Source organism: Rhinolophus hipposideros, assembly GCF_964194185.1.
Source record: "Rhinolophus hipposideros genome assembly, chromosome: 5".
NCBI lineage: Eukaryota > Metazoa > Chordata > Mammalia > Chiroptera > Rhinolophidae > Rhinolophus > Rhinolophus hipposideros.
In genome coordinates this window covers 32,989,936-33,017,478 of record NC_138051.1, presented here as the reverse complement: position 1 = coordinate 33,017,478, position 27,543 = coordinate 32,989,936, and the positions used below count along the sequence as shown (strand labels likewise).

Genomic DNA, 27,543 nt, shown 5'->3' with positions numbered 1-27,543 from the left:
GATATAAATGATTTTTCTTTGATGCTCTGTTAATCAGATGACCATTTCTAATCTAAATACCCTTAACGCAAGTCTTAGTGCTTTTAAATCTTTTTTCAGAATTTATGTACAGATAGTGAGTTCTTTTAAGCCGTAAATGTTTCTTACTGATCTGATCATTCTCTGTGCACTGTCATGCACAAGATAGGTACTTGGTAAATTGTTCTTAATTGTAAAAGTGAAGGAAGGTTTTGGTCTTCTAGGATCACTTTTCCAGTAAGAAGTGGAAAAGGGAAGAAAAGGAAAGATGCAGGTGGGGAAGACGAAGACACTGAAGAGGCAAAGACCTTAATTGTTGAACCTCATGTTATTCCTAATAGGGGTCCTTATCCTTACAACCAACCCAAACGGTAATTGTACTGTTGATGCTAATTGTAATAATGAATAATAATTTGCTATTTCAAATAGATTGGTAACATTTGTAAATTTTCTGATTCTTTAAAAATCCCAGGAAACTTCTGTCGCTATACCCTCTTTCCTTCTATCAGTTGGCTGTGTAGCTCAAACATGATTGGCCATTCCGTAGTCATATTTCATAAAGAAATATTTCCAGGTACTCTTAAAAAAAATATTAGAGGGCTACGTTAATTTGGGCACAGCATTTGTACTTCGTGACCATGTGTTACATACAGCAGCTGCCTTCATGCATGTGTGCCATAACTAATCAGGTGGCATTTTATTTGGTATTCAATTGGGAACTATAACTTGACACTCCAAAATGAAGTCTGGGATGGGCTGAGGGTTGTTTTAAAAATGACTATAGTCTTTTAATTCAATTTTAATTGGTCTATGGAAGAGAGTCATTCAGAGAGGTTGGTTCAGTCATGTAAGATGTGAAAATTCTAGAGATCTGATATACAGTGTTGTGCTTATAGTTAACAATACTGTAATGTACATTTACATTTTGTTAAGAAGGTAGATTTCATGTTATATATTTCTTACCAAACACACGCGCGTGCGCACACAGTGGGCGGGGAGAAGAGATGGGAAGAACAGGGACAAATGCAGAGCAGATGTTTGGACCTCTGGTCATTGTGTAAATTTGTACTAAATGTCGTTCATCTATTTTCAACTAACTTTTTATCTACTCTTATTTGCAGTAATACAATTCAGTTCACTCATACACAGATAGAGGCCATCCGTGCTGGAATGCAGCCAGGGCTAACTATGGTAAGAGAATTATTTTATAAATGTTCTTATGTGGATACAGACTAGAAGTGTGCGTCAGAGTTTTTATATGGATGTGGAGATCTTGCTGCTCATTTCAGTGTCCATAAATAGTTTTATTAGAACACAACGATGCTCATTTGTTTATGTGTTGTTCCTGGCTGCTTTTGTGCTGCATCAGCAGAGATTAATTACTTGCAATAGAGATTGTATGGACCACAATCCTAAAATGTTTACTCGCTGGCCCTTTACAGAAAATGTCTAATGACAACTGATTTAGAAGCATGTTTAATTTCCAAGATTTTGGAGATTTTGCTGTTATCTTTCAGTTACTGTTTTTTTGGTCTGAGTCCATTATGGTCAGAGAACATACTTTATATGATTTCAATTTAATTTTTAAAATTTGTTAAGGTTTATTTTATGGCTCAGGATATGATCTATCTTGAGTGAATATTCCATGTGCATTTTTCTGAAAAGAATGCATTCTGTTGTTTTGGGGTGGAGGAGTGTCTGATACATGAGGTGTGATTGAAAAATACAGTGAATGTTTAAATACAAAAAATTCATTACAGTGAAAGACACATTGTCATTAATTCACCTCAAAATTCTCCCCCTTGCTTCAAACACACTTATCCCGTCATTCTTGCCACTTTCTGAAGCAGTTCTTGAAGTTCTCTTTCGTGAGTGCCTTTACTTCATTCTCCATCATGACAATGCTCCATGTCACTCATCACTTCTGGTATGGCAATTTCTGTCAAATAAAAACTTTACGGTGTGTCTTCATCTACCTTATTTACCAGATCTGTGTGCAATTTCTGGCTCTTCCCCAAAGTCAAAATGGCCATGAAAGGAAAACATTTTGAATAGAGGCAGGACATCAAGGCAGCTGTGACAGCACAACTAAAGACACTCATGAAAGAAGATGTCCAGAACTGTTTCAGAAAGTGGCAATAACGATGGGATACGTGTGTTTGAAGCGAGGGGGATTATTTTGAGGGAGAGTAATGACAATGTGTCTTTTACTGTAATACATTTTTTGTATTTAAAATTCACCATATTTTTCGGTCACACCTATGTTAATTAGATTCATTTGGTTGATGGTATTGTTCAGTACTTCAGTACTTATCCTTGCTGATATGCCACCTAATGTTTCTGTTAATTACTGAGAAGGGAGTATTAAAGTCTCCAACTATAGTTATGTATTTGTCTTTTTCTCCTTTTAGTTCTGTCAATTTTTATTTTACATACTTTAAACTTTGTGGATATGTACATACACATTCAGGTTGTTATGTCTTCTTAGTGAATTGATGCTTTTATCATTATGTAATATCTCTCTTCGTCACTGGTAATTTTCTGTGCTATAAAGCCTATTTTGATATTTATATAGCCACTGCAGTAATTACATGATATAGCTTTGCCTATTATTTTATTTCTAATTTATTATATTTGAAATGGGTTTCTTTAGACACTATATATAGTTGAGTTGTTTTATTTATTCTGACAGTCTCTGTCTTTTAATTGGTGTGTTTAGACCATTTACATTTAATATCTTTATTGATGTGTTTGGACTTAGGTCTACCATTTTATTATTTGTTTTATGTTTATTCACTGTTTTGTGTTCCTGTTTCCCCTTTCCTGCCTTGTGAGTTATTTGGATAGTTCTTACTAGTGTTCCATTTTTATTGGCCTATTTTATTCTTTTATTATCTCTTGTGTAATCTTTCTTAATGGCTGCTCTAGAGAATTATCAATACAATATACATACTTAACTTTTCACAGTCTACTTAGAATCATCATTTTGCTGCTTAAAGTGAGTGGAGGATCCTTACCTCCATATAAGTCCTTTTAACTTCCCCTTTTATGTTGTTGTTGTATGTGTTACATCTAAATACATTGAAAATGCCATCAGGCAGTGTTACAATTTATGGTTGCAAACATTAAACATATTTTAAAGAACTCTAGAGGACAATAGTCTGTTATTATACTTACCATTTATCCTTTATCTTAAGTTTCATCTAGGCGCATTTTCTTTCTGTGTCAAGAATTTCTTTTCCCACTTTTAAGAGCAGGTTTGCTAGCGATGAATTATCTTTTGTTTTCTCTCATGTGAGAATGTCTCTGATTCACCTTGATTCTTTAAAGATAATTTTCAATGGACATAAAGTTCCGCATTGACAGTTTTTTCAGCACTTTAAAAATGGTATCCCACTTCCTTCTGGCTTCTTTGGTTTCTGATAAGAAATCCAGTCATTTGAAGCGTTCTCTTGTTATGTAATTATCATTTTTCTTTGGTTGCTGTTAATATTTTTTTTGTCTTATCTAGTTATCAACCATTTAATTGTGATGTGTCTGGGCTTAGATTTCTTTGGGGTTATTCTGTTTGGAGTTTGCTGAGCTTGAATCTGTAGATATCTGACTTTTGCCAGATTTAGGAAATTTTCAGCTATTACTTCTTCAAATACGACTTTTTCTGTACTGTATACTTTTAACTCTTTCTAGAATTTCAGTGACATGAATGTTAGACCTGTTACTGTTGCCCATAGATTCATGGGACTCTGTTTATTATTTGTTTTAATCTTTTTTTCCTGCTTGTTGTTTAGATTGGTGATTTCTATTGATGTGTCTTGAAGCTTACTGATTCTATCCTGCCCATTATGCTATTGAACTCATCCAGCAGATTTTAACTGTATTTTATCTTTCAGTTTTAGAATTTCAGTTTTCTAACAATGTGATAACTTAGTAGTTTGCTATGTGTTCATCTCCTTTTTAGGTTGTGGGCCCACCAGGTACAGGAAAAACAGATGTGGCGGTTCAAATCATATCCAATATCTACCACAATTTTCCAGAGCAGAGGACTCTGATTGTTACTCATTCTAATCAGGTGAGAGAGAGAGCATGCATTCGTGTGTATGTGTGCATGCGCACGCATGTCTGGAGTAGACCTGGGGGTAGCAGGGAATGCATGAAAGTTCAGTGGAAATTTCTGCTTGTATGGTAACCTGATCATAGGTACAACAGAATACCAGGAAAAGCTGATGAACATACTCATCAGTATAGTGGTTTTTTATTGACTTATTCTTGGATTATCACTTGTCATGACCAGACTATATTGAGGTAAATATAAAAACAATTTCTAATTCTTATATTTCTAATTCCAGGGGGAGAAGGGAGTGGTCAAACTGTGGAAAAGCTAATAAGAATATTTGGATATATAGCCAAGTATTCAAATTAAATTAAATTGCCTTCCTCGCCCTCCATCTTTTGTGCTAAGCTAGAGCTTTCACTTTGAGATCAAAAGTATTAACCCTTACTAGTAGCATTTTCCTTCTAGTAGAATGAATATTCCTGAAAGACTAAGTGTAAACTGTATTAATACTATATTGAATTTTAAATCTTTATGAAGTATACATATGAACATCTATATTACATGGAAGGACTATTTTAGGTTGCAGGTTCAATACATAGCTTTTATAAACAGCTAAAACAATAAAAACAAACTCCTTCTAAATGATGGCTAAAAAATTGTCTTTACATCTATCTGTGTTGCGATAGTTCTGAAGTTGTCACTATCATAGAAATGAACAAGAACAAGTAACATTTATTGGTTCTCATGTAGAACGTGACAGGAGGAACTCAGAATATACTGAAGATCTTATGAAAGTTGCATGATAGTCTAAACCTCTGAAAGTACTTACAAGTATTTTCTATGAATACATATTAACGATGACTTCAGTTGACTAATTCTATAAGAGCTGGTCTACAAAGAAGCACTGGGTTTTTAGAATACTAAATGTCAGTTACTCTGTTTTTCACCAACTTTTGATCTATAGGTTTTAAGAATTAATACTACCCTTGTCGTTTACTTACCATGTTATATCTTTGAAGTTTTTAAGTAATGGTAGCATGTTGTACTAAAATTATGTGGGGGTTAGGATTAATTGAGACTATATCTTAATAAAAGAAACAAATTACGTAAAGACATTTTTTAATCTATTCAATAAAATTTAGTCTGTAGTAATTTTTTTCTATTTGGAAATTCTTAGAGTAAATAAATAATAATTCATGTGTTACTGTTTTAACATAACTGTTTTTAATAACTTTTGTCATAACTTGATAATGACCTTTTATAGTATCCTGTACTAATGATTGACCAGTATAGCACAATTATAGAGATTATTTTGCAAAAATAGCTTAAGACTTCATTGCTTTCTAAGCGCCTGTTTTGATCCTTTGATAATCAAATCATCTTCCTTGATGTCTATCAAATTGTTGTTTTTTTCACAACTGTTTTGTTTGCCAGATCTTGATTTACATATGTAATTCAAGCAATTCTCTAACATCACAAATTCACGATGAAATCTTGCAGTCTTTTCTGAGATTGCAGTGTGCGAGTATATTTTGCCCTCTAAATCTTTGTGGTTCTCAAATTTGGATAGGAAAGGTTTGGGTAGTGATGTGATCTGCTCTGTTGGATGTCAAGTTTTGGATAGAAAGTATTAAAAGTTTGGATATTGGGGAATTTTTTCTTAAAATTTAGTTTATCTCTTCAATTTCTGAGCTCTAATTGCTTGAATTTTGGTAACAAAGTATATATTTACCATATATAACTGGAATGTTTATGAGATTGAATGTTGACTTAACGGGTATGGTTAAACTGATGATAAATTAGGAGAGATATTTTAGTGGGAGCTAATTTTTAAATGATATCTTTATTAGTGTACTTTCCCATACTTTTGCCTTTCTTCAAAACTTTGTAAATGCAGATGTTCAGATAATACTAGGATTTGAGGTCAACCCTAAATATGAACATTTCATAGGTAGAAAGGAGTGATTTCTGAGGGGCTTTCATCAGAAGAGTTGCAATAAACGAGTGCTCTGCTCAGTGTTGTATGGAGATCTGTAGACTTTCAGCCTCCAGTTTGAATGATGCACTTTACATTTCCCCTCTGTGGTCCTCTTGATGTATGCTACCTACATATTTATCACATGAGAGTCCTTCTCCAACTACAAAAACTCTTCAATTCTCTGCAACCCATGGAATTTCTGTTGCATGAAATGAAACTTCTTGTGGTTATTAATTATTTTAGTAATTGTTACTTCTTGGGGGAAATAGATCTAAACCAAAACTTTTCTCTTTTCATCAATTAGAAGCAGAGATTTAGTGTTTAGTTAGTTTTTATGGTTTCCAATTACTGATTTGGCCAAGTATACATACGCAGGAATATCAGAATTTAATAAAAATACTATATTGTTAATTGTAAATGGCTTAATGTTTTCCTTTCTTTCAATTTGATTCTTATCTGACTGAGCAATGCTCTTTATTCCCCCTCTTTCTTCCACCTATCCGCCTTTGTCCGGTTCAAGCCGTTGTTTCACAGTCTAGTTGTATAGGACACAGCTCCCTGACCCATGCTTGTGTTGTATAGGACACAGCTCCCGCTTGTATTATGAGCCTTGCACTCCCCTGGGCTGAGGCAATTGGTCGCCGGGCTCTCTGGTCATGGTCTGCGGCTCACAGCAGCTCACACCAACCTCCAGCTGCTCAAGGCAGCCCTGCTCCAGGGAGAGTTGTTGTTCACAATCTTAGCTGTAGAGGGCGCAGCTCACTGGCCCATGTGGGAATCAAACCAGCAACCTTGGCGTTAGGAGCGCGGCACTCCAACCATCTGAGCCATCGGGCAGGCTGGCTCTTCTTTATTTTTTTTTTTCCCCCATCCTTCTAAATGTTAGTTTTTGTTATTTTAAAAAAGGACTGATTCTTTAAAATTCACCATTGTCCTTCTTGTTTTATTCTCCAGGCCTTGAACCAGTTGTTTGAGAAAATCATGGCTTTAGACATTGACGAGCGCCACCTCCTACGTCTTGGTCATGGAGAAGAAGAGCTGGAGACAGAGAAAGATTTCAGCAGGTAAGCAAATGCGGATGAGTTTTGAAACAGTGTACAAAAGAAATTTTAACTTTCTCCTTTTTATCTTGATTAAAGAACTTCTAGAAGAGAACAATGAATAACCCAGTGTAATTCTGAAAGGTCCTAGGGTAACCTACGTAGACTATAGGTTGACCTAAAAGTCCAGTCATGATCTCCCTTAGCTCCAGTTCTGTGAGCTTGTGCCATTTTTCCTCAAGCACAATTATTTCAGTGAATAGTTCTTTTTGTTCATCATTTTTAAATTGCAGATTGCCATTTGCTTTCTATTTATTGAGGTAATTTTTAACATTACTAAATTCAAATTGTATAACTATATGATCCCTTTTCATGTTTCATCCAGACATTTAATTTGCATATATTTTAGGCACCAATTAGGTATGAAATGCAATTGAAGATTAATGATAGTGTAAGCTTTGGGGTTATAAGTATTATTTCAGGTACTTAATTGCCAGTTTAGCTGGAGTTTGTTTAAAATTGCATATTGTGAAGTGACTAAAATTTTACCATTCAGATTTCTTCTATCAGTATTAAGTTGGTGCAAAAGTAATTGCGGTTTTTGCAATTATTTTTAACCTTTTAAACAGCAATTACTTTTGCACCAACCTAATATTTTGTTTTTTTCCTTCAAATTTGCTTTATAATGGCTCATTTCATTTATATTTAAATCCATTTTGAAAGCATTTTTAGACAATAAGTATAATTAATGGCTGCACATATTTAATACAGACTTTGGCTATGAACATGACTTGTGACTAAATTGATCATAGACATCAAAAGACCTAAAAGAGTGTTGAATTATTATGTTGCACCTACTTTGAGTTCTTGTATTACAAAGCTCACTGAACATTTGTTAGTGTCTGAAAATGTCTGAGGGTAAAGAACAAATGCACATTAAGATATTTGGGGCTCTAGCTTCCTAATATTGGATCAGCCAGTGATACTTCTCTGAATTCTTCCCATGGGTATTTCCTCATATTAAACCTAAATTACAAAAGTGAGCTAGAATCTAAAATCTAATAATCCAGAATTCGGTGAACATATAGGTGCTGATGGAATGCTAAATACTATAATTGTAATTATATTGCAGTAGAATTTATAGTTTTTAAAGGATATTGTAGTAGAACAGAAGTAATTCTAATTCTACTTAAAAATGATCTTAGGTACTACCAAATTTCTAGGAAAAAATACTTTTTGCTTTCTGGTATACTAGCCAAGCAAGCCCCAGGTCTTGTTAGTATGTGTGAGCTTTATCAGTGGGGCATATTCTTTCATTTCTCTCCCTTTGTTATAATTAAAAAGAAAAATAGTGAATATTCTTTCACAGTAAAAGTGATATCATTTTCCCTAAAGAAAAAATTTTAAATCTAGTGAGATTGTAGAGAGGGAGCGATCATCCATAATTCCATTACTCCAAAACAAGTGTATGATAGTCTTTTTTTAATAATCACGTCTAATCGTGCTATTATTTATAATTACATATATTACTTTTTTAAATTAATAGACTTTTCTTAAGTATAGTTTTAGATTTACAGAATAATTTTGAACAAGTATTACATAGAGTTCCATTGTATGTTGCTTTTTAAATTTCACATTATACCACAAGAATTTTGGCATTCTATTATAAATGCTTCATAAGCATCCCCAATTTTTTTCTCATTACCAAAGTGTTTATTATAGGAAAAGTTTGATGAGCAAACAGAAAAAAGTTACCTGCTATAATATTTATTTCCTTCTAAGTTAGAAAATTCTTAAAAATATAGACCATGTCTTATATCTCTTTTTCATTCGTGAATACTGAGTTTCCCCAAAAATAAGACCTAGCCGGATAATCAGCTCTAATGCGTCTTTTGGAGCAAAAATTAACGTAAGACCCGGTCTTATAGTAAAATAATAGGTCTTAAGCTAGGTCTTATTTTCGGGGAAATACGGTATTGCTTGCTGCCTGAGAGGTAAGTCTCTGAACTCTGGGGCAGCCAAGAACATGACTTCTTCCTTCGTCAAATCTTTAAACATGAGAAAAGCGATGTTTATATTATTTTAATCTCTTTTTTAGTGTTAAAGTATTATAGGAGGCACTTTGTCATGGTGGGAAGAGTATGTACAGGCTTTGGGATCCAATTCTGGTTCCACTCCTTTTTTTCTTAACTATATCTCTGGGCCATGTACTCTCCAAATTTCAGCAAATATTTATGAATCTACTAGGTTCACGTGTCAAGCTACATGCTAGGATGACAAAGAATAACCAAATACATTTTTAAATTACTTTTAAAAGCCTTTAAAATAAATCTACTTTTATGATAGTATAAAATAGTGATATTCAAAGCAGCCAATCTGTAAACTATATGTTCTTGGTCTGTGATGAGATGAACTAGCACCAGAATACACCATACTGTTTCCTTCTTTGTAAAAGTCTTGTTAATAGGGGGGGAAAAATGATAGCTGAACTAAATGGTGTATTTAGTGATGTAGTTTCCTTTCTTTCATTTTTTTAAGAACTCTAGAGCTTTATTATAAAGAGTTCTTTCTGTAAGGTTCTTACATGTAGGGTTCTCCAGTCACGTAGAGTGCAACAACTTCCTTAACAAGCTCTTCCTATTCCCGACTGAATGATGTAGTTGATTTTACTTCCTCACACACCACTAACACATTTGCAGATTTGCACTGTACATAAGGTACACTTTAAGTAGCTTCGGAGTAAAATGATCTAAGAATTACTACTTATATTTAAATATAAACTATGTTTTCTATTTTTTTTCTATTTGGCCATTTATAGTTTCTATTATGATTTTCTTGACTATTTTGCTGACAATTAACTTGAAATTCTCTTCATTACATAATTTTGCCTTTTTGCTGAATTGAAATTTCTAGGTATGGAAGAGTTAATTATGTCCTGGCTCGAAGAATAGAACTTTTAGAAGAAGTCAAACGATTACAAAAGAGTCTCGGGGTTCCAGGAGATGCTTCATATACTTGTGAAACTGCAGGCTATTTCTTCTTATATCAGGTAAGAGATTAGAGTTTTTAAATGATACTTCATTGTAATATGGTCTTCAGTTGGAAACTGAGATGGGTTCTTGAGATCCTTCTTGAAAGTTTATTTTTTCAGTGAGTTGACTAAAATACATGCTATTGCCAAAGCAATATTTATGAATGTTAAATGTGTTTTCTATAATCTTCAGTTTTTTTCACTAACCTACCTTGTTTCCCCAAAAATAAGACCTAGCCGGACAATCAGCTCTAATGCCTGTTTTGGAGCAAAAATTAACATAAGACCAGGTATTTATATTATGTTTTATTTTATTTTATTATATATTACCCAGTATTATATTATATTATACCCTATCTTATATTATAGTAAAATAAGACTGGGTTTTATTTTAATTTTGCTCCAAAAGACGCATTAGAGCTGATTGTCCGGCTAGGTCTAATTTTTGGGAAAACACGGTAACTTGCTTGATGACTCATTCAATGAAAGGCCAGTGTTGGTGCTATTTAAATTTCTTTTTTTTTCCTTCTTGCTATTGAAAAAGTTTCTAGTCTTTTTTTATTATTATTATTTGTTACTGTATAGGTATAATTAAATATTCTAGCTACCTGGTGGTAACAAAATGTAGTTTGGTAACTAACTTTTACTGTGCATATTAATCAACTAATGAAGAAAAACAATCTCCTTTCAAATTTTCAGAAATAATTATGTTTTAGAATTAATTTTAAAGTAGGAGTTTAAGTTAAAGATTCTTTTGACTTCAATTTAGAGGTGTACTTTTGCTTTTGTTAGGGTTTGTTTTTTGGGTATGAAACCAATGAGAAACAAAGCCAAATAAAATAAATAAAAATAAACTTTAATAGTCAGTTCATTTACTAATAATTTTAAATGGACCAAGGCATAATCAAATAATGAACATTTTTGTGTAACCTTATTTGTTCTCTTTGTACTAATGCTATTTGTATATTTTAGGTATAAATCATAACATTGAAATTTTAAAATGTATATAAGAATGGTTTATTTTCATTATAAGTGGACACACAAACTAGTTGAGTCCATTTAAAATGAGCAGATTTCATGGTTTCTTATGAAACAGAGAAGATATGCATCATCTTGCACTAGACTCAGACTGTTCAGAATTCTGAATAATGGAGTAAAGATCATTCTTAAATACATATTTGGCACAAAATAAAAATCACTAGGCACTCAGTGAAAACTACTTTTAAAAAATAGGAGAGATGATCTGTAAATTATGGAGGCTTAAGTAATAAATTTGGGAAATATGAACTTGAGGCTTCACAGTAGAGATCAACGATTTTCAGCATATAGGAATCACGTTGGGAAAGTTGTTTGAAAGGAAATTTTCAAGCCTTTTCCCCAGAGAGTATCTTTCAATAAGGGGTGGCATGCAGGAATCAACGTTTTTGTTTAGCTTCTAAGATATTCTGCCTAAGGACCACACTTTGAGAAACACTGAAGTTATAACAAAAAATACCTGTGAAAATTACAAAAATTGAGATTAAGTGGGAACTTTGTGGTAGAGGCATAGTTAACATGATACCAGGGTATAGTTGAACTATATCACTGAAGTCATGAAATGAGCTTTCAGATGTACACACAGCTTAACCAGAAGTTATTTCTAAAGGTACTCACGAGAACTGGAAAAACATTTGAAGGTCTGGGAAAAGGGTTGACAAGTGCCAGATTGATTTTTAAAACTGCTAAAGGTGGACTTAACCGTAATGGAGAGAAACTGAGATAATAAAAAAATAAGGAATTTCTTTGTTTGCTTACTTGTTTGGTTTTAAGCATCAATAATAAACTGTCCTGAGTATAGATGGAGAATCTGAAATATCTGAGATAAAGTCCCATGAGATGACCCTGAGGTTCTTTCCCATTTCTGCATTTTTGATTAAAAAGCCTTTTTTCTACAATCTTAAAGGTTACTTTTAGAAAAGAAAGGCAGTCCCATCAATGACTTTGATAAGAAATAGTTCTGTTGGGTCAAAAATTGCTATTCTTTTCCTTTCCCTTTACCTAGCAGATCCTAGTTTTACTAAATTTCTTTTTTAGTTTATTATTTAAAACATAATAATTAACTGGCAATTTTAACCTTAAATCCCTTTTTCTTATAGGTAATGTCTCGCTGGGAAGAGTATATCAGCAAAGTGAAAAATAAAGCTAATATATTACCAGATGTTACAGAAATCTCCACTTTCTTCCCTTTTCATGAATACTTTGCAAATGCCCCTCAACCCATTTTTAAAGGCCGGTCTTATGAAGAAGACATGGAAATTGCTGAAGGATGTTTCAGGCATATTAAGAAAATCTTTACTCAGCTTGAGGTAAGGATCCTCACGTTCTTTTAACTTTCCTTTAAAAGTTTTAAGTGTAATTGTTGTTTAAGTGAAGTAAATGAAATACTCGAATCTAACAAAGCAGATGGTTATTTTTAAATGAACTTATTGGAGACATTTATAGTTCTAGTTCAAGAAACAAGTAAAAATTAAGATAATGAATTGAATCCCCATTATTCTGGCTCGTCTAGTGTAAAAGTCTCAGTATTTAAGAAAGAAACATATACTTCAGGGCATTCAACAGTGGTTCTTTGGATTGGAATTTGAGACTGCCACATGGCCTTCCTAAGGTCCTCATGCCTCTTGACCAGTAGGCAAAAAGTGAGGTTGCTGATTAGCCAGGATGATTGATCCTGATTACAAAGACAAACTGCTATACAAAGGGGACAGAGAAGAGTATGTCTGGAACGAGGGAACCCCTGAGATGCTTCCTAGCTTTCTCATTCCTTACGGAAAACATCATTGGAAGATGATAGCAATCCGGTAAAAGGACCACATTCAGGCTCAGATTCCTTGGTAAGAAGGTTTAGGATTACTTCAGGTAAAAAGGGAAGAGACTTTGTCTCTTTCGTGTTTGTATCTTTTAGATATGATTGTATCCCTACTTCCTAGAACAGTGTCTGGCACATAGTAAATGTTCAGTAAATATTGATACATGGTATGGGTAGGTGGATGGATGAATGGATGGTTGATACGGAATAATAAATACATAGTATGATAATAAATAGGAAACTTAAGACCTACAAAACAATATTATGTTTATACTTACATAAACAAAATAAAAGGATAAAAACATATAATTATAGTAGCTGCCTGGGGAGGGTGTGGGGAGAAGGATGTACAGGGTAGTTCACTTGTACCTGTAATATTTTAATTATTTAAAAAACAAAACAAAAATGTTTTTAGAAAGTCTGAACTAATTATTAAAAAATTTTCAGATTTGGTAAAACTTACTATATTCTCTGTTTGGGCTTGTTTGCTCTTCACATTCATCTATTGTCCATCCCCCAAATCTGATCTATGGGGGATCTTTTGCCACGGTCAGGGGTTGGACTGACCCGTGGAGGTTTGATTTCACAGCCTTCCATGTCGGCTAACTTCTGGGTTTAGCCAATGAGAAATGTGGCAGAAGCCAGAATAATTCTCCGCCAGCTCTCTCTGCCTTGGGTTTTACCTCTTCTGCGGCTTCAGTCTCTGCTGGCATGGCCCACTGTGGTTCCAGCTTGTTCTGGTACCCTATTCCCTGGGCTCTGATAGCACTGGCTCCTTCCTTTATCCTTCTTAGTTTAGGAAGGGTCGTAACTTCTGCTGTTGCTAATCTCGGGGTTAATTCACTGTTCCCTGGTTGGCTTTTCTGCTCCTCTGTCACCTGTGTAACCAATCCCCTGCATTAAATTCCCTGTGTTATGAATATTTGAAATAGTTTCAATTTTCCTGGAGAGACCTTGAGTAATATAGATACAGTGGTGATTGATATTTTATTCAGTATTCTTGTTGATATTATAAATGTTTTACCTTATACAAAAAACAATCCAAATTGAAGCCTGAATGTCAGCTATTATTTGAATTAAATTAGTACCTAATTAATAATGAAAAGTATGATTCTTTAGGTTTAGTTTATGATATATTTATGTTAAGTTCTCAGAAATTAAGTCTGATTAATTGGAATATGTGGATGTATGCATAAACTATGTTTATTTTCCAAAAATAATCTCTCACTATCCCCCCTACTCCGATAGGAATTCAGGGCCTCTGAATTGCTTCGAAGTGGACTGGACAGATCTAAATACCTCTTGGTGAAAGAAGCCAAAATCATTGCCATGACCTGCACTCATGCTGCCTTAAAACGACATGATTTAGTCAAGTTAGGTTTCAAGGTAAAGACTTATATTTTAGTTTCTTAATTCATCATTCGTTCAGTTGTTAGTTTTTTTCTTTTTTTTAATGTAGACCATTTCCCTTGGAGATTGGTTCACCTTTTATTGAAGTTTGCATTTACAATTACTTAAAAATATCTCTTAAAAATGATAACCTCTTATGTTTATATGATTAGCGAACATTAAATGTAATTTTTCAAAATCTAGTTATCAGTAATATGTCCATTAGTAACATTATAACTGTATGATTGTCTAACCAAATTCTAATACTTGTTAAGGTAGATTATTTATTTTTACTATGTGAAAAAAATCTCCAAACAGAACCAAAAGCTATAAAAATAACATTTAGCAGTGTTTTCCACCTACTAAACATCAATAATACGCTTGCATTGTTCATGTTTGAAGCACACATCCACTCTCAGTTATTTTTTTCTTCAGTAAATCACAAGCATTCCAGGTGAGGATGGGGAATACTCTTAGTTACACTGTAAGTCAGATAGTAAATTGACTTCATCATATAATAAAGACCAGAGAGCTAAGGGCATGATAGCCTGTGAGTCTGTGATTCAATTGAAGTGGAATGTACTAATTAAGCAGTAAATTTTAATTTACAGCCTCTGAGACTTTGCTAGTTAAACTGACCTAAACTCTGATTTTAATGCATATCATTTAACTTCCCTGCAACTGGTTTTTCTGTTGTTTAAAATAGGGTTTGTGTACTGCTTTGAATTCAGAGTTAGGAAAGCATTTGTTATTGATGAAAGTAACTTGACAATTTTTAAATGTTATGTGCTCGCTGGAAGATAGGTGCTAAATAAATTCAAGGTGATAGAATTGTTGTTATCTTGGATGAAAGGTTCCTCTGCTGCAAGGTAGGACAAATCCGATGCTTTATTAAAGGGGTTGGTGTGAACTTACCCTTTTGCAAATTATTAGTGAGAATTTTTCACTTAAATATTGTATTCTTGGGGCTGACATAGGAAACATTCTTTGAATTTGATATTGACTCATATCAATTTAATTACAAGGGGAAACAATGCTATCGTAATTAGCATTTTATGCTTTCATGCAGCTTTTCACAGCATGTTCTAGAAAACATTACTTGTAGCTTATCACATTTTCATTAATCACTTTCTTTACTTACATTTTGCTACATATCTAAATATAGTTACATGAGTGCTGATAGTATCTCAGATTTTTTAATATTTTTAATTTTAAAGTTTTATTTTTATCAAACTTACACATGTATCTGGTTTAAGAGCTTAAAAACCTTATACATCTACTTAACATTTAAAAAAGGCAGTCCCCTACTCCTTGATCCTCTCCAGTTATTCAGTCTTCCAACTCTTTTAGTATTTCCTTTTTCTGTTAATCTGTATCAATAAAGAATGTTAAACTTCCTTTTTAGGCGTTGTCTTTTGACTCTGTGCTGTCCCCAAGGAGCTACGCATACATGTTCGTGGGCCTTCTCCTTCCTCATACTCCCAATATAGTTATGTCATAATTTTACTTGGTGATTAAAAGCTTTGTTTTAAAACAGAATCAATAGATATATTTTTATAAGTTAAATTGAATTAGATTTTCAGTTTTTCAAAAAGCAGAGCCTTTAAGCTGTCTTCTTCCAGCTTCTCCAGTTCTGTTTTGCATATTGTATCTGTTATCCTGAGAATACACGCAGAGACTTCTGTGAAAATGTGGCTTTTTGAACTCCTCTTTCTTCCCACCAGGATGACCTAATGAATCATTGTAATAGGGAAATTTAGCATCAGAGAGCTAGAGAAGACATCCAGCCACATGCCTAAACCTTTTTCAATAAGAAACAGTGGAGAATTGAACTTTAACTTTTATCATGTCCAGTGAAAATCCAGCTCAGTTTCCAATCTTGAGCAAATATAGATATAGCATATTTTGATACAAATGAGTAGCACAGAAATTGTAGGATATATAAACAATTAGTTTAAAAGAGGAAAGTTAATTAAGCATTACGAGTAAATATTATCCCCCCACCTTCCACTTCTATAGAAAACAAAATAAGAGGAAATTTCCCTTATAAACAGAAAACAAAGGAACTCTAATATGTACTTAGTGAGATTCTCAAAGAAGGTTTTTACCAATAAAACAAGGAATGAGATATACTAAGTAGTGATCAGAATTAGAAGTAGAGGAGAAAGAAAACATGTTGAGAATGGACCTCCAAGACAGTTGGGCAGATAAAAGAGAAATAGTCAAGGAAAGAACGAAATTTTCTTATGTTGGAGAAAGATTTGATTTTTTTTTATTTCACAAATAGGCAGTGCCTAACATTACTGGAAACTGGGCCAGTGGGAGGATACAGGCATCAAATAAGTAAATATAAAGATAGAACTACAAATTTTGAGGTGCTGTGCGACAAAGGAAAAGAGTACTTTGAAACCCACTTTCGATTTGGAGGTCAGAGAAGGCCTAGATACAGTGGGGCTTAAGCTAATAACTTTAAGAATGAGAAAGAGCCAAGCAGACATAAAGTCAAGAGAGGCTAGCACATGCAGAGGACCTGATGGATTTGCCATTTCTGAAAAAATGAAATACAGCAGCGTGGTTGAAGCTTAGTAAGTAAGGAGAAAGCTGACAGACATATAAAGTAGAAGAGGAAGACGGGCAGGTTGAATACAGGCTCTAATTAGTACATTTCTTATAGGCCATGTTAAGGGATTTTTTTCCTGAGATAGCTGGAGCCAATGAAGGGTTTGACACCAGGAGGTGAAGTGATTTGATAACTATTGTATCAGTGATTTAGGGGAGGCAAGACAGAAAGTGGACAGACTAGTAAAGAGATTGCTGGCAGTAGTCAGAGTAGTGTAGTGGCTTGGACTAGAGTGGTAGTGGTAGTAGAAATGGAGAAAAATGAATAGGTTCAAGAGGGAGTTTTGGAAGGTAAAATTGACATGTTTTGGTGATATACTGAATGCCAGAGGGTGAAACAGAAGGGAATTGTTGAGTGCTAGGAAAGATTCATAAGGGAAAAAATATTCCCCAAAATACTACCTTAGGTAGGGTAAGAGTACCAAGGCAAATGACCTCATATATAATCATAAACTGATTCTTGCTAATGTGGAACTTAAAGAACTGAATTGAAAATATCTAAATTGATATTGTAATCTAAGAGATGCTTTACAAGATCTCCTCAGTGTAGAGTTGTATATTTAGGTGGCTTCCCTGAGGCTAAAGACTTAAAATGGAGAAGCAGAGACATAATGATAAATAAGATCACAAGCTTTCTGTTTGAATAATTTGTATGTTATTATTTTTGTCAGGAATTATTCGAGTTTTTTTGTTTTTGGGGGGTTTTTTGGATGGTTGTTACAGTTGTGGTGGTAGTTTGTCTTTTAAGTGGTTTTTTTGACAAGCTTTGCTTTTTCTTCCTTTCTCAGTATGACAATATTTTAATGGAGGAGGCTGCTCAGATTCTGGAGATAGAAACTTTCATACCTCTTCTTCTACAGGTAAGATGCTGATATATGAGACAAAGAAAGTAGAGTTTTAAGTATTCCAGGGGGCAGGATCAGAAAGCTACACGATTTGGGGTGCTAATTGCCATAATTATATATTCTCCTGAACTTCATTATGTTTGTTACTCTGTTTTAAGTCTATGAATTTCCTTTAATCTCTTCACTGGTTATTTAGCAGTTTGTATTGTTTCTGAGAATACTATTTAAAAATTCGTGGTTTATCTCTAAGTTTTGTAAAAACTTAGTAATTTTAATCAAGAAAATTGCATTTTTATGCAATTTGAAGGGAAGAGAAGCTATTTTTCATTTCATTTGTTAGAATTGCTTCTAGAATTGTTTTTGATGTTCACTGGGTACGTTGCTTTCCTTTACTTTAGGCCTAATTTTTTTTTGAGCTAAATGGTGATGTTTCAGAATGTTTCTTATTGTACAATAGTCTTTACTATGGCAGCATTAAAAACAAAATATGGAATCCCCAATTTAAGAATAGACTGCTCTAAATTTATAGATAAATTGGGTTCCAAAAGTACTTTTATCATTTGGGATTTGGAATGTATTTTGTCAGGATATATTTCAAGGAACAAGGAGACACATAGAGTAGGGAATTGAAGTAGTAGAGAGGAAATTAAAGAAGGTTTGATTTTTACTGCTTTGTGGGGTGAGAGTCAGAACTGGCTCTCGGCATAATTGTGATGGGCAGTGTTTATTTTGACATCTTTCCATTTCCCTGCGATATCTGTTTCTTTCGATGCAGCCTTTGCCTAATTCTGACCTAAGCCTCCCAGATCTCTTTGGATTACCCTACCTGTTAAAGTAGAATAATTCCATGCCTGTCACCTCTATCACCCCCATCCTCCCTCGCAACTATCAGCCAAGAGCGATGGTACCCATATTTGATTCACAAGTCATTCTCTAAGTTTGCCAGATTTCTCTGTGGCGCTGGCGAATATGAGTTAGTAAAGGTAATAAAGCTATTTTGTGAATAGTGAGAATCTTATGCAGTAAAATTGGAGACTAACGGTAATATGTTAATTAGAATATTTTGCCATTTTCTCACTTTTCTTTTTAGAATCCTCAGGATGGTTTTAGCCGACTGAAGAGATGGATTATGATTGGTGATCATCACCAGTTACCTCCAGTCATTAAGAACATGGCTTTTCAGAAGTATTCCAACATGGAGCAATCCCTCTTCACTCGCTTTGTCCGGATTGGAGTTCCTACTGTGGACCTGGATGCCCAGGGCAGAGCCAGAGCGAGGTAAGGGAGACCCGGGTGCAGTGGGGCGGGGTGGGGTGGGGGCTGGGGCATCACTGCTGGGTCAGGACCAGTTCCTTGATCCAGGTGTTCGATAACTTCCATATAGACGCATAGCACTCCCTGCCGTCCAGGAGCGAGGCATCTACAAATCTGAAAGCACCTCCATGGCTTCGGCAGGTGGTGTGAATTAATCAAATGACTTCCTTCACTTTATTCATTGAGATTAATTTAAGTGACTTATAAACTAGGGGCTCTTTTTCATCGTCCCTTCCTCTTTCTTCATGCCCCAAAAGATACACAGTTAATATCATTTTGAAATCTAAAGCAAAAATGATCAAGAGAACACTCCAGTTCCTACTCACTTCATAGAGTATACAGGCCCCATCTCATAGTTATCTCAAAATCTTCCTCAATGTACAGACTTTCCCCTGATTTTATAATTTAATGAGTGAAGAGAGCAGCTTACCGCAGAGAACACAATGGGCCTGTCATGTCTCTACCTTCTGGTTTGGAGGCAAAGGTTGGAAAAGCGTTACTGCTAGAAAGATGAGCACGTAATGAGTAACATGAAAATTAAGAGGAAGAGCACAATTCCTAGAAACCCCCTTATGTATGTTACAAGGGGTTTTACATCACTAATATTTCCTGTTTGGGGGGGATTTGTCTTTGGAAAGCCTGTGTAACCTCTACAACTGGCGATACAAGAATCTGGGAAACTTACCCCACGTGCAGCTCTTGCCGGAGTTCAGTACAGCAAATGCTGGCTTGCTCTATGACTTCCAGCTCATCAATGTTGAAGATTTTCAGGGAGTGGGAGAGTCTGAACCTAATCCTTACTTTTATCAGGTAAGAAAAAACATAACACTTGTACGTTTATTTTGCATTTGCAGGGCTGAATTACTACCTAAATCAATGATCTGAACCATTTGTCTGACCATTAAATAAAGGAAAGTTAGATTCTGCCACCTCACACACATCAAAAAAATTTAATTTCAAATGGATTAAAGGTATATACACAAAAGAAACTATAAGCATAATAGAAAGAAGAAAATATTGGTGAATGTATAATGTTGAGGTGAGAAAGATCTTATTAAGCTCGTTAGCAAAAGCAAAAATCATAAAGGAAAATACTTGTTTGAGAAAAAATTTATTTTCAACATCTAACAAACAGTGGGTTAAAGTCTGAATGTATATAGAACTCTTAAAAATCACTTTTCAAAAAAAAAAAAATCAATGCCCCCAAAGAGTCCAGCCAATAGCCAGGCAGCACAACTTTGTTAGGAAAACAAACGAGAATGTGAGAAAAGAGTTTTGGCCATTGTTGAGCAAAGCTGAAATGATTCATAATAGACAACTGGTCTGTTAATCTTTTTCATCACTGTGTATAATTTACCTCTCAGTAGAAAAGTAACAAATTTTAAGTGCCACAGGTTTTAAGGATTCTGCAGAAAAAAAAGTCCTTCAGTTTAGAACCTACAAAAGCTTGTATATCTTGGTTAATATACTTTTTATTACATGATATGAACTAAGTTATTGCTTACATGTATTTGTAATATACCCTGTTTGTACTGTGTTTTCCTGAAAATAAGACCAGGTTTTATATTAATTTTTGCTCCAAAAGATGCATTAGGGCATATTTTCAGGGGATGTCTTATTTATTTATGTACAACAATATACATTTATTCAAATACAGTAATGTCATCTTCTGGAACATCGTCATAACGTACTAAATGCATCCATCTGGCTGACGATCTTAACTGGGGCTTATTTTCAGGGTAGGTCTTATTTTCGGGGAAACACAGTATTTTTTTCCAAGTGTATAATGTCGGTGTGGAGTTTCCATGACAAAATATACACATTTTGTAAATCTGTACTTTTTGCAAATTTTGAATGCCTTATTTTTTTAATTCTTTAGATTTTTAAATTGGAGAAAAGCACTTAAAGTTTATTTTCATATATGAATATTACATGTACAGATGATAAAATACATAACTTCAGTGGGATGGTGGGGGAAGCCCCAAAAGAAAAATACAGTAAGGACAAGAATATGTAACTCACACAGAAATATATGGCAAGTACAAATCACTGGAACTTATTTTCACCTCTGATAATACTGTCAGGGTAGGTTTAGGGAAAATCTATACTCATGTAATGTTAATAGGAAAGTAATTTGGTAGACAAATTGTCAGTATGTATTAAAAGTGCAGTGTTCTCATTTCTAGGAATTCGTCCTAAAAAAAAAAATTGGGTGAATTTGCAAAAATTTATATGCTAAAATGTTTGTTATATCTTTTACTGCAAATTATTTTGGCAATGAGAAACAACCTAAATGTCTTATCAGCAGGGATTAATTACATTATTATAATTAAATACTGAATAGCCACTAAGAGTGATAATATAACTTGATTTACTCACAAGAAAAACGTTTATGCTATATTAAGTGAAAAATGTTTATGCTACATTTAGTGAAAAAAAATCAAATTGCAAAGTGTAGCTGTAGTGTCCCATTTTGTTTCTAAAAAGGAACAGCAAAACATACATATCGAAATATATACTGATAATCTATACCAAAAGATCTGGCAGCATATACACTAAAATATTTGTTTTATCTATATTAGAGTTGATGCTAACATAAATGTAGTTTGCTACTGATAAGAAAATGGAAAGATTTACTCAGTCATGTGGCTTCTTTTCCCTCCTGTCTTCCAAAGAATTAGTAGAAAATTTAAGAGATAACTCAAGCTGTCTGAGTGGCACCAAGTGGCACCAGAATATAAATGATTTTTCTAAAGGTCTTCCTGTAATTTTCCTATTGCTTTGACATAAAATCTAGCTTCTTGTCTTTCTTTTTTGATTTTCATGTTGTTTATATTCTCATTTTACTTTGTTCTCTCATCTATTACTTTTCAATTTAGTCTCTACTGAACTGGACTAAACAGCCTTGTATATGTCTCCTGACTTTCAAGTTCAGTTAAGCCTTGGTTTTAAGCTCCTTCCCACCGATCTTTAACCAGAGTCTCTGATGTCACAGTAAGCCAGACTGACCAATTTGAGGCCACATCCTTTCCCACCTAAAGTGGTCTGTAGAGGTAGCAACCATCAGTAAGAGAACAAACAACAAAACCAAAAAATGCTGTGAAGTATGAGTGAGAAGGAAAAATACTATGTAAAAATTAGTAAGAGTTGTCTACAGTACTGCTAGATGTATATGCTATCAGACTGGATTTTCTACTGGCTTTTATGATTACCTTGCTTCTTTATGTTAATTTTTCTTTCCATTACTATAGTTGCAGTACACTGTAGCATAATATTATTGATCTATATTGTGATTGTTGTGGTCCCAGAAGTTGGCGACTTTTATTTTATGATTGTTCCATATATTGCAAATGTATTGCAAATGTCAGAGGGTTATAATTACATTATTCTATTTTTATTTATCAATGTTAGTCTAGAATAAGGTTGTTCATCAGTTTTTATGTTATCAGTTTTATGTTTTTATTCACTTGTCCACATTATTAACTGTTCACTTCTTGCAGTGTAATAAATGAATAAACTGTGCTAGTGAATCATTTTCTCTATAAAGTTGAAGCAAAAGGAAATAATACACAATCTGATTATGTTTGCATTACAGAACCTTGGAGAGGCAGAATACGTAGTGGCACTTTTTATGTACATGTGTTTACTTGGTTACCCTGCTGACAAGATCAGTATTCTAACAACATATAATGGGCAAAAGCATCTTATTCGTGACATTATCAATAGACGATGTGGGAACAATCCCTTGATTGGAAGACCAAATAAGGTAATTTTATGAATCTTATGATGTTGGCAAGATGGGAAGATTTGTATTTCTTATGAGTTATTTACATTGCTCTACTTTGTCTCTTTACTTTCTCTTTTCAAGAAATGTAAGAAAATGAAACAATAGGAACTATAAATAATTCTCTGGTGAGCCTACCTGGCAGTGTTATTGGTTTGGTATGAGCTTCTGTCCCAACTACCTACCACACTGAAGATTTTTGTTGATAATAAGCAGAAATCAATGTTTCTAAAACTTTCTGTTGATGAAATGATGAATTAAAAAATGATATTTATATACCGTTAGAGTTGAAAATAAGAATTGTGTCATTTTTGTTTTGTTTTGCAAAGGTTTCTTACTCTGTGTGTATAGGGGAGTGTTTTTTCTTGGAGATAAAGGAAAATTTTAAAGTGCATCCAGACCCAGGATTCTTTTTTTTTTACATTTTTTATGTGATATGATGGTGTAATATCAAATAAAAGTGAATATTCTTGATTTTATTAATAAAAGGTTCAGAAACTAGAAAGAATAATAAAACACATACATTAGTAATGATGAAAGTAGGACTTTGGTTGTGAATACTACGACTGTATTAAAAGCTCTTTCACCTTTTCTTGGAAATCATCCAAAAGTAAGAGGAAAATGGAAGAGACGACAAACTCCATTTTTAGTGAGATGATACAGATCAGGAAGAAAATGTGGGAAGAAGAGAATTTAAGGGACCAATCTTGAAAGTGCTCTGAAGTATAAGAGCCCCATCCCTGTTAACAATGGATGCAACAATTGGGGCGAACAGAAGCCTTCCTGGTCCCAATTGGTTCCAAAAAGCCTGCATGCAAGCTGTATTTGCAAAAAGTAGACTGCCTCTATAGTAGCAGAGGAAAAGAGAACCTTCTGTTATAAAAAACCTACAGCCCTTAGAAAACAGTCCTGCTCAACCCACCCTAATCTCTTACATGTAGCTAATCTAAGAAACCCACTTGGCTCGGTGATGGGGAAAAGGAAACTAGTACAATCTCGATCTATATAGGGAAAAAATCAGGTAAAGAGCATCAAAACATACTAATTGACAAGATACACGTTCCAGAAAACATGTTGGCCTAGAACAGATGAAAATGTTGAATACACATTGGCTTTGAATTTTAAAATACTTAAAGTATTTTTAAATAATAAAGGAACCATTTCTGTGAGGGAAGTCTACAAAGCAGAGAAATTAAAGAACTCAGGAAGAAGAGGTGAAATGTGGAGTAGAAGAAAATAAAGCAAAATCATAGAAATGGAGACAAAATTGAAAGGACCTCAGTGAGGATTACACATTGTAGAATATTCCGTGAGGGCTATAGAAAGTGAAAATGAGAAACTAATAACTTTGAAATGTAGAAGGTTTAGAAATGGAAGGACCTCAATATCTGAGTTCTTTTATTTATAATTAACAGAAAAACTTAAGTAATAAGGAAAGTTACTCGGTCCCATAACAAGGTGAAAGTAGAGGAGCTCCAGGTTTGGGTTCCAGTGACTCAGTGATGTCATCAAAGACCAAGGTTCATTGCAGCCATTTGCTCTACCATTCTCAGTTTGTGAGCCCATGTTTCAGACCAGCTCTCTGTATGGTCAGTATGGCAACAGAATTTTCAGGTATAACATCCACACATAAGAGCAAAGGACTTATATCCAGAATGTAAGAACTTCTATAAAAGTTATTGTTAAATGAAAACAACCCAGTACGAAATTGGTAAATGTATTGAACAGAACACTTTACAGAAGAAGACATATGAATGGCCAATAAGCACATGAAAAAGTGCTTACCATCATTAGTTGTCAGGGAAATGCAAATTGAAACTATTGAGGTACTACTACACATTCAAAAGAATAGCTAAAATTACAAAGATTGGCAGCATACTAAATGTCTGCTAGGATGTGGAGCAACTGGAGTTCTGCAATTGGAATATTGCTGGTGAGTGTGTAAAGTGGTTCGGTAACTTTGGGAAAGAGTTCGACAGTTTCTTATGAAGTTAAACATACACTTTCCGTATAGCTCAGCAATTTCCTCCTGGATATTTGCCCAACAGCAATGGAAACACATGTACAGATATATTTATACATGAATATGCATTGAAGCTTTATTCAGAATAGCCCCAAACTAGAGACAGCCCAAGTGCCATGAAGAAGTGAATGGATAAACAAATTGTGGAATATGCATTCAGTGGAATACAAGTTAACAGTAAAATGATAGTGAACTTCCTAATGTATAACACCTGGATGAATCTCAAAAATATTATGCTGAGTGAGAGAAAGAACCTAGACAAAAAAGAGTACAGAATTTATGATTCCATTTTTATGGAATTCTAGAACTGACCATGGCAATTTTGGTTGTGGTGGTGGTTATATGGGAGTATATGTTGTCAAAATTTATCACATCATACACTTAAAGTGAGTATATTTCATTGTATGTAAATTCTGTATTTTACATTGTATGTAAAAAGAAACATTTTGTTAACCCTCTAAAGATAGGGACCATGAATTATAGATTGTGTAAGATAAACATTTAAACTTTTTGTTGAATTAATGAAAGAGAGAAATGCCTGAGTATCAATATTACTCTGAAACCTTCCTGAACTTCCCTATTTGTACATATATTTTCAAACTGAACAGAAAATGCAACGAATATTGTTTACTTTTTGACAGAGGAATGCGTAGATTAGAGCTAAGGAATGTGTTAAATAATAAGTGAGCAAGCTGAGTTATACTGCTGGGCATCCAACTAGGATACAAGCTAAATACTGTCCCTGCTTTCATGGCTTTGAGTAGTCTAATGGGGCAAGACTGTTAATTCCACAGATAGTTTAGTTATCAGCGCAGGTAAAGACGAGTGCTGTAAGTGTGACTAACACAGGGGCATCGCCTAATGTGGTTACAGTGGTTTATTTCATAGCGTTCATTAACTTGTTTTTCCAAATCCAAGTGTATGGTCACATTTCTTTGGGGATTATTTTAAGGGTAAGGATTTTTTTTTCTAGTACATTATTTAAACGATCCCTCCAGAGTCTTGTTATTGTGCTTTTGAAAATATGCCATATTTATCTTTTTATTTTTTTTTTATTTTTAGGTGACAACTGTTGATAGGTTTCAAGGTCAACAGAATGATTATATTCTTCTTTCTCTAGTACGAACCAGGGCAGTGGGCCATCTGAGGTACGTAAGGAAAAACTTTCATAATATTATTGAATCTTACTATCTGCTTCATATTTAAACTTTTGTAGCTATGTAGTTTTACCATTTTTTTGAACGTGTAAAGTAATTGTTATGGTAGCTTTTGGTGCTTTTTGTTGGAATGTAACTATCAGATTCTTTGTATAGTTAACCATTGCTTCTGAATTTTTTTGAATCTTAAATGCTTTAGTTATTTAAACTGTTTTACTCTTTGGTAACATTCAGAAATAGCATTTTACCATAAAGTGTGTGTGTGTGTGTTTGTGTGTGTGTGTGTATTTCCTATATCTATTGGGAAAAAGTCAGAAATTAAAGGAGGTAAAGTGCTAAAAAGTCTCTTCGGAATGAATGTTTTATTGTGTATGATTTCTGACATTTCTAACCCACACAGTCTTTCGGCTTTGGTGATAGAGGATGAAGGAACCATTTGTTCTCCCAGGATTAAGAATTGTTGAAATAAACAATAACCTATTTTTATCATCTATTGTGATGTATTTGTGTACTAGAGATTTATGGGAACATATCTTCTTATTACAAGGTTTAGTTTTATATAAACCTTCATCACATATTACTTAATAGCAAAACTATATGGAGAGTTCATTTTATTATTTTATTTGGTGGATATAAAAAGAAAATTCTCCAAGCTCTCATAATGTTATTATTAAGTCAGGATCTGTTTGGAGCTTAGCCCGGTGATCAGGTTCGATTAGACTGGTAACTTTTATGTAAAAGTAAGCAAACATGTAATGTTCACAAAATTATTTGAAGACTATTGCTTCTAAAAGACAGTTTATTTTTGCTTATTTACTTAAGTATCAAGCATGTATTTGGAGACTAACGTTTCTAAAAAGCAGTTCCTTATAGATGCAGTGAGACTTATAGATGCTGTCTGAATGGGGCATCACTGTATTTTACAAAATCAAAATTCCTCAAAAACAACAGTATGAGTACATGAATAATGGTTCCTTCCCTCTCCACCTTTTTTCTTTGCCTTTTTCAGATTCCTCATGGGATCTATGCTATTCTTTTCCTGACTTTTCTGGAAACAAACAAAAGATGGTAAAATGCTTATAAATGAAGGGTTAAAAAAGGATCTGATTTCAGTGTTGTCATACACAAATCAAAGTTTTCTAAGCAAAAATACCATTATTCAAACAATGTTCTTTGTATTTGCCAAAATTTGCTTTTAAAAGTCCAACTTCTTCATTGGGGGTGCTGGTAATTGTGCTGGTGTTGTTAAAACATACAGGTGAAATGTTGATTTCACTATTGTGCTTCCAGTTACCCAGATGCCTCAGGTATCTTGCCTAGAATTTTATCAAGCTCTTCATAGAATATTTTGATTTATTTCATTCATTTCCTTTTCTGATATTTTGTTTCTCAGCTTTCAAGAGACCGAGGAAACCTGCTTCCTTCCATATTTCCTTTAAATAA

General features: G+C 33.9%; 1 protein-coding gene across 1 annotated transcript in view; it reads left to right on the top strand.

Moving 5' to 3' along the window:
* Window positions 1-27,543, top strand: part of LOC308498282 (RNA helicase aquarius) — a 69,416-nt gene that overhangs the window by 30,092 nt on the left and 11,781 nt on the right. Inside the window, exons 13-24 of the mRNA XM_081049955.1 lie at window positions 243-389; window positions 1,140-1,209; window positions 3,977-4,087; window positions 7,005-7,114; window positions 10,004-10,139; window positions 12,257-12,466; window positions 14,218-14,355; window positions 17,766-17,837; window positions 18,913-19,100; window positions 19,775-19,946; window positions 22,732-22,902; window positions 26,006-26,091. Coding sequence (XP_080906081.1) covers window positions 243-389; window positions 1,140-1,209; window positions 3,977-4,087; window positions 7,005-7,114; window positions 10,004-10,139; window positions 12,257-12,466; window positions 14,218-14,355; window positions 17,766-17,837; window positions 18,913-19,100; window positions 19,775-19,946; window positions 22,732-22,902; window positions 26,006-26,091 — 1,611 coding nt within the window. The remainder of the gene's footprint in view (window positions 1-242; window positions 390-1,139; window positions 1,210-3,976; window positions 4,088-7,004; window positions 7,115-10,003; window positions 10,140-12,256; window positions 12,467-14,217; window positions 14,356-17,765; window positions 17,838-18,912; window positions 19,101-19,774; window positions 19,947-22,731; window positions 22,903-26,005; window positions 26,092-27,543) is intronic.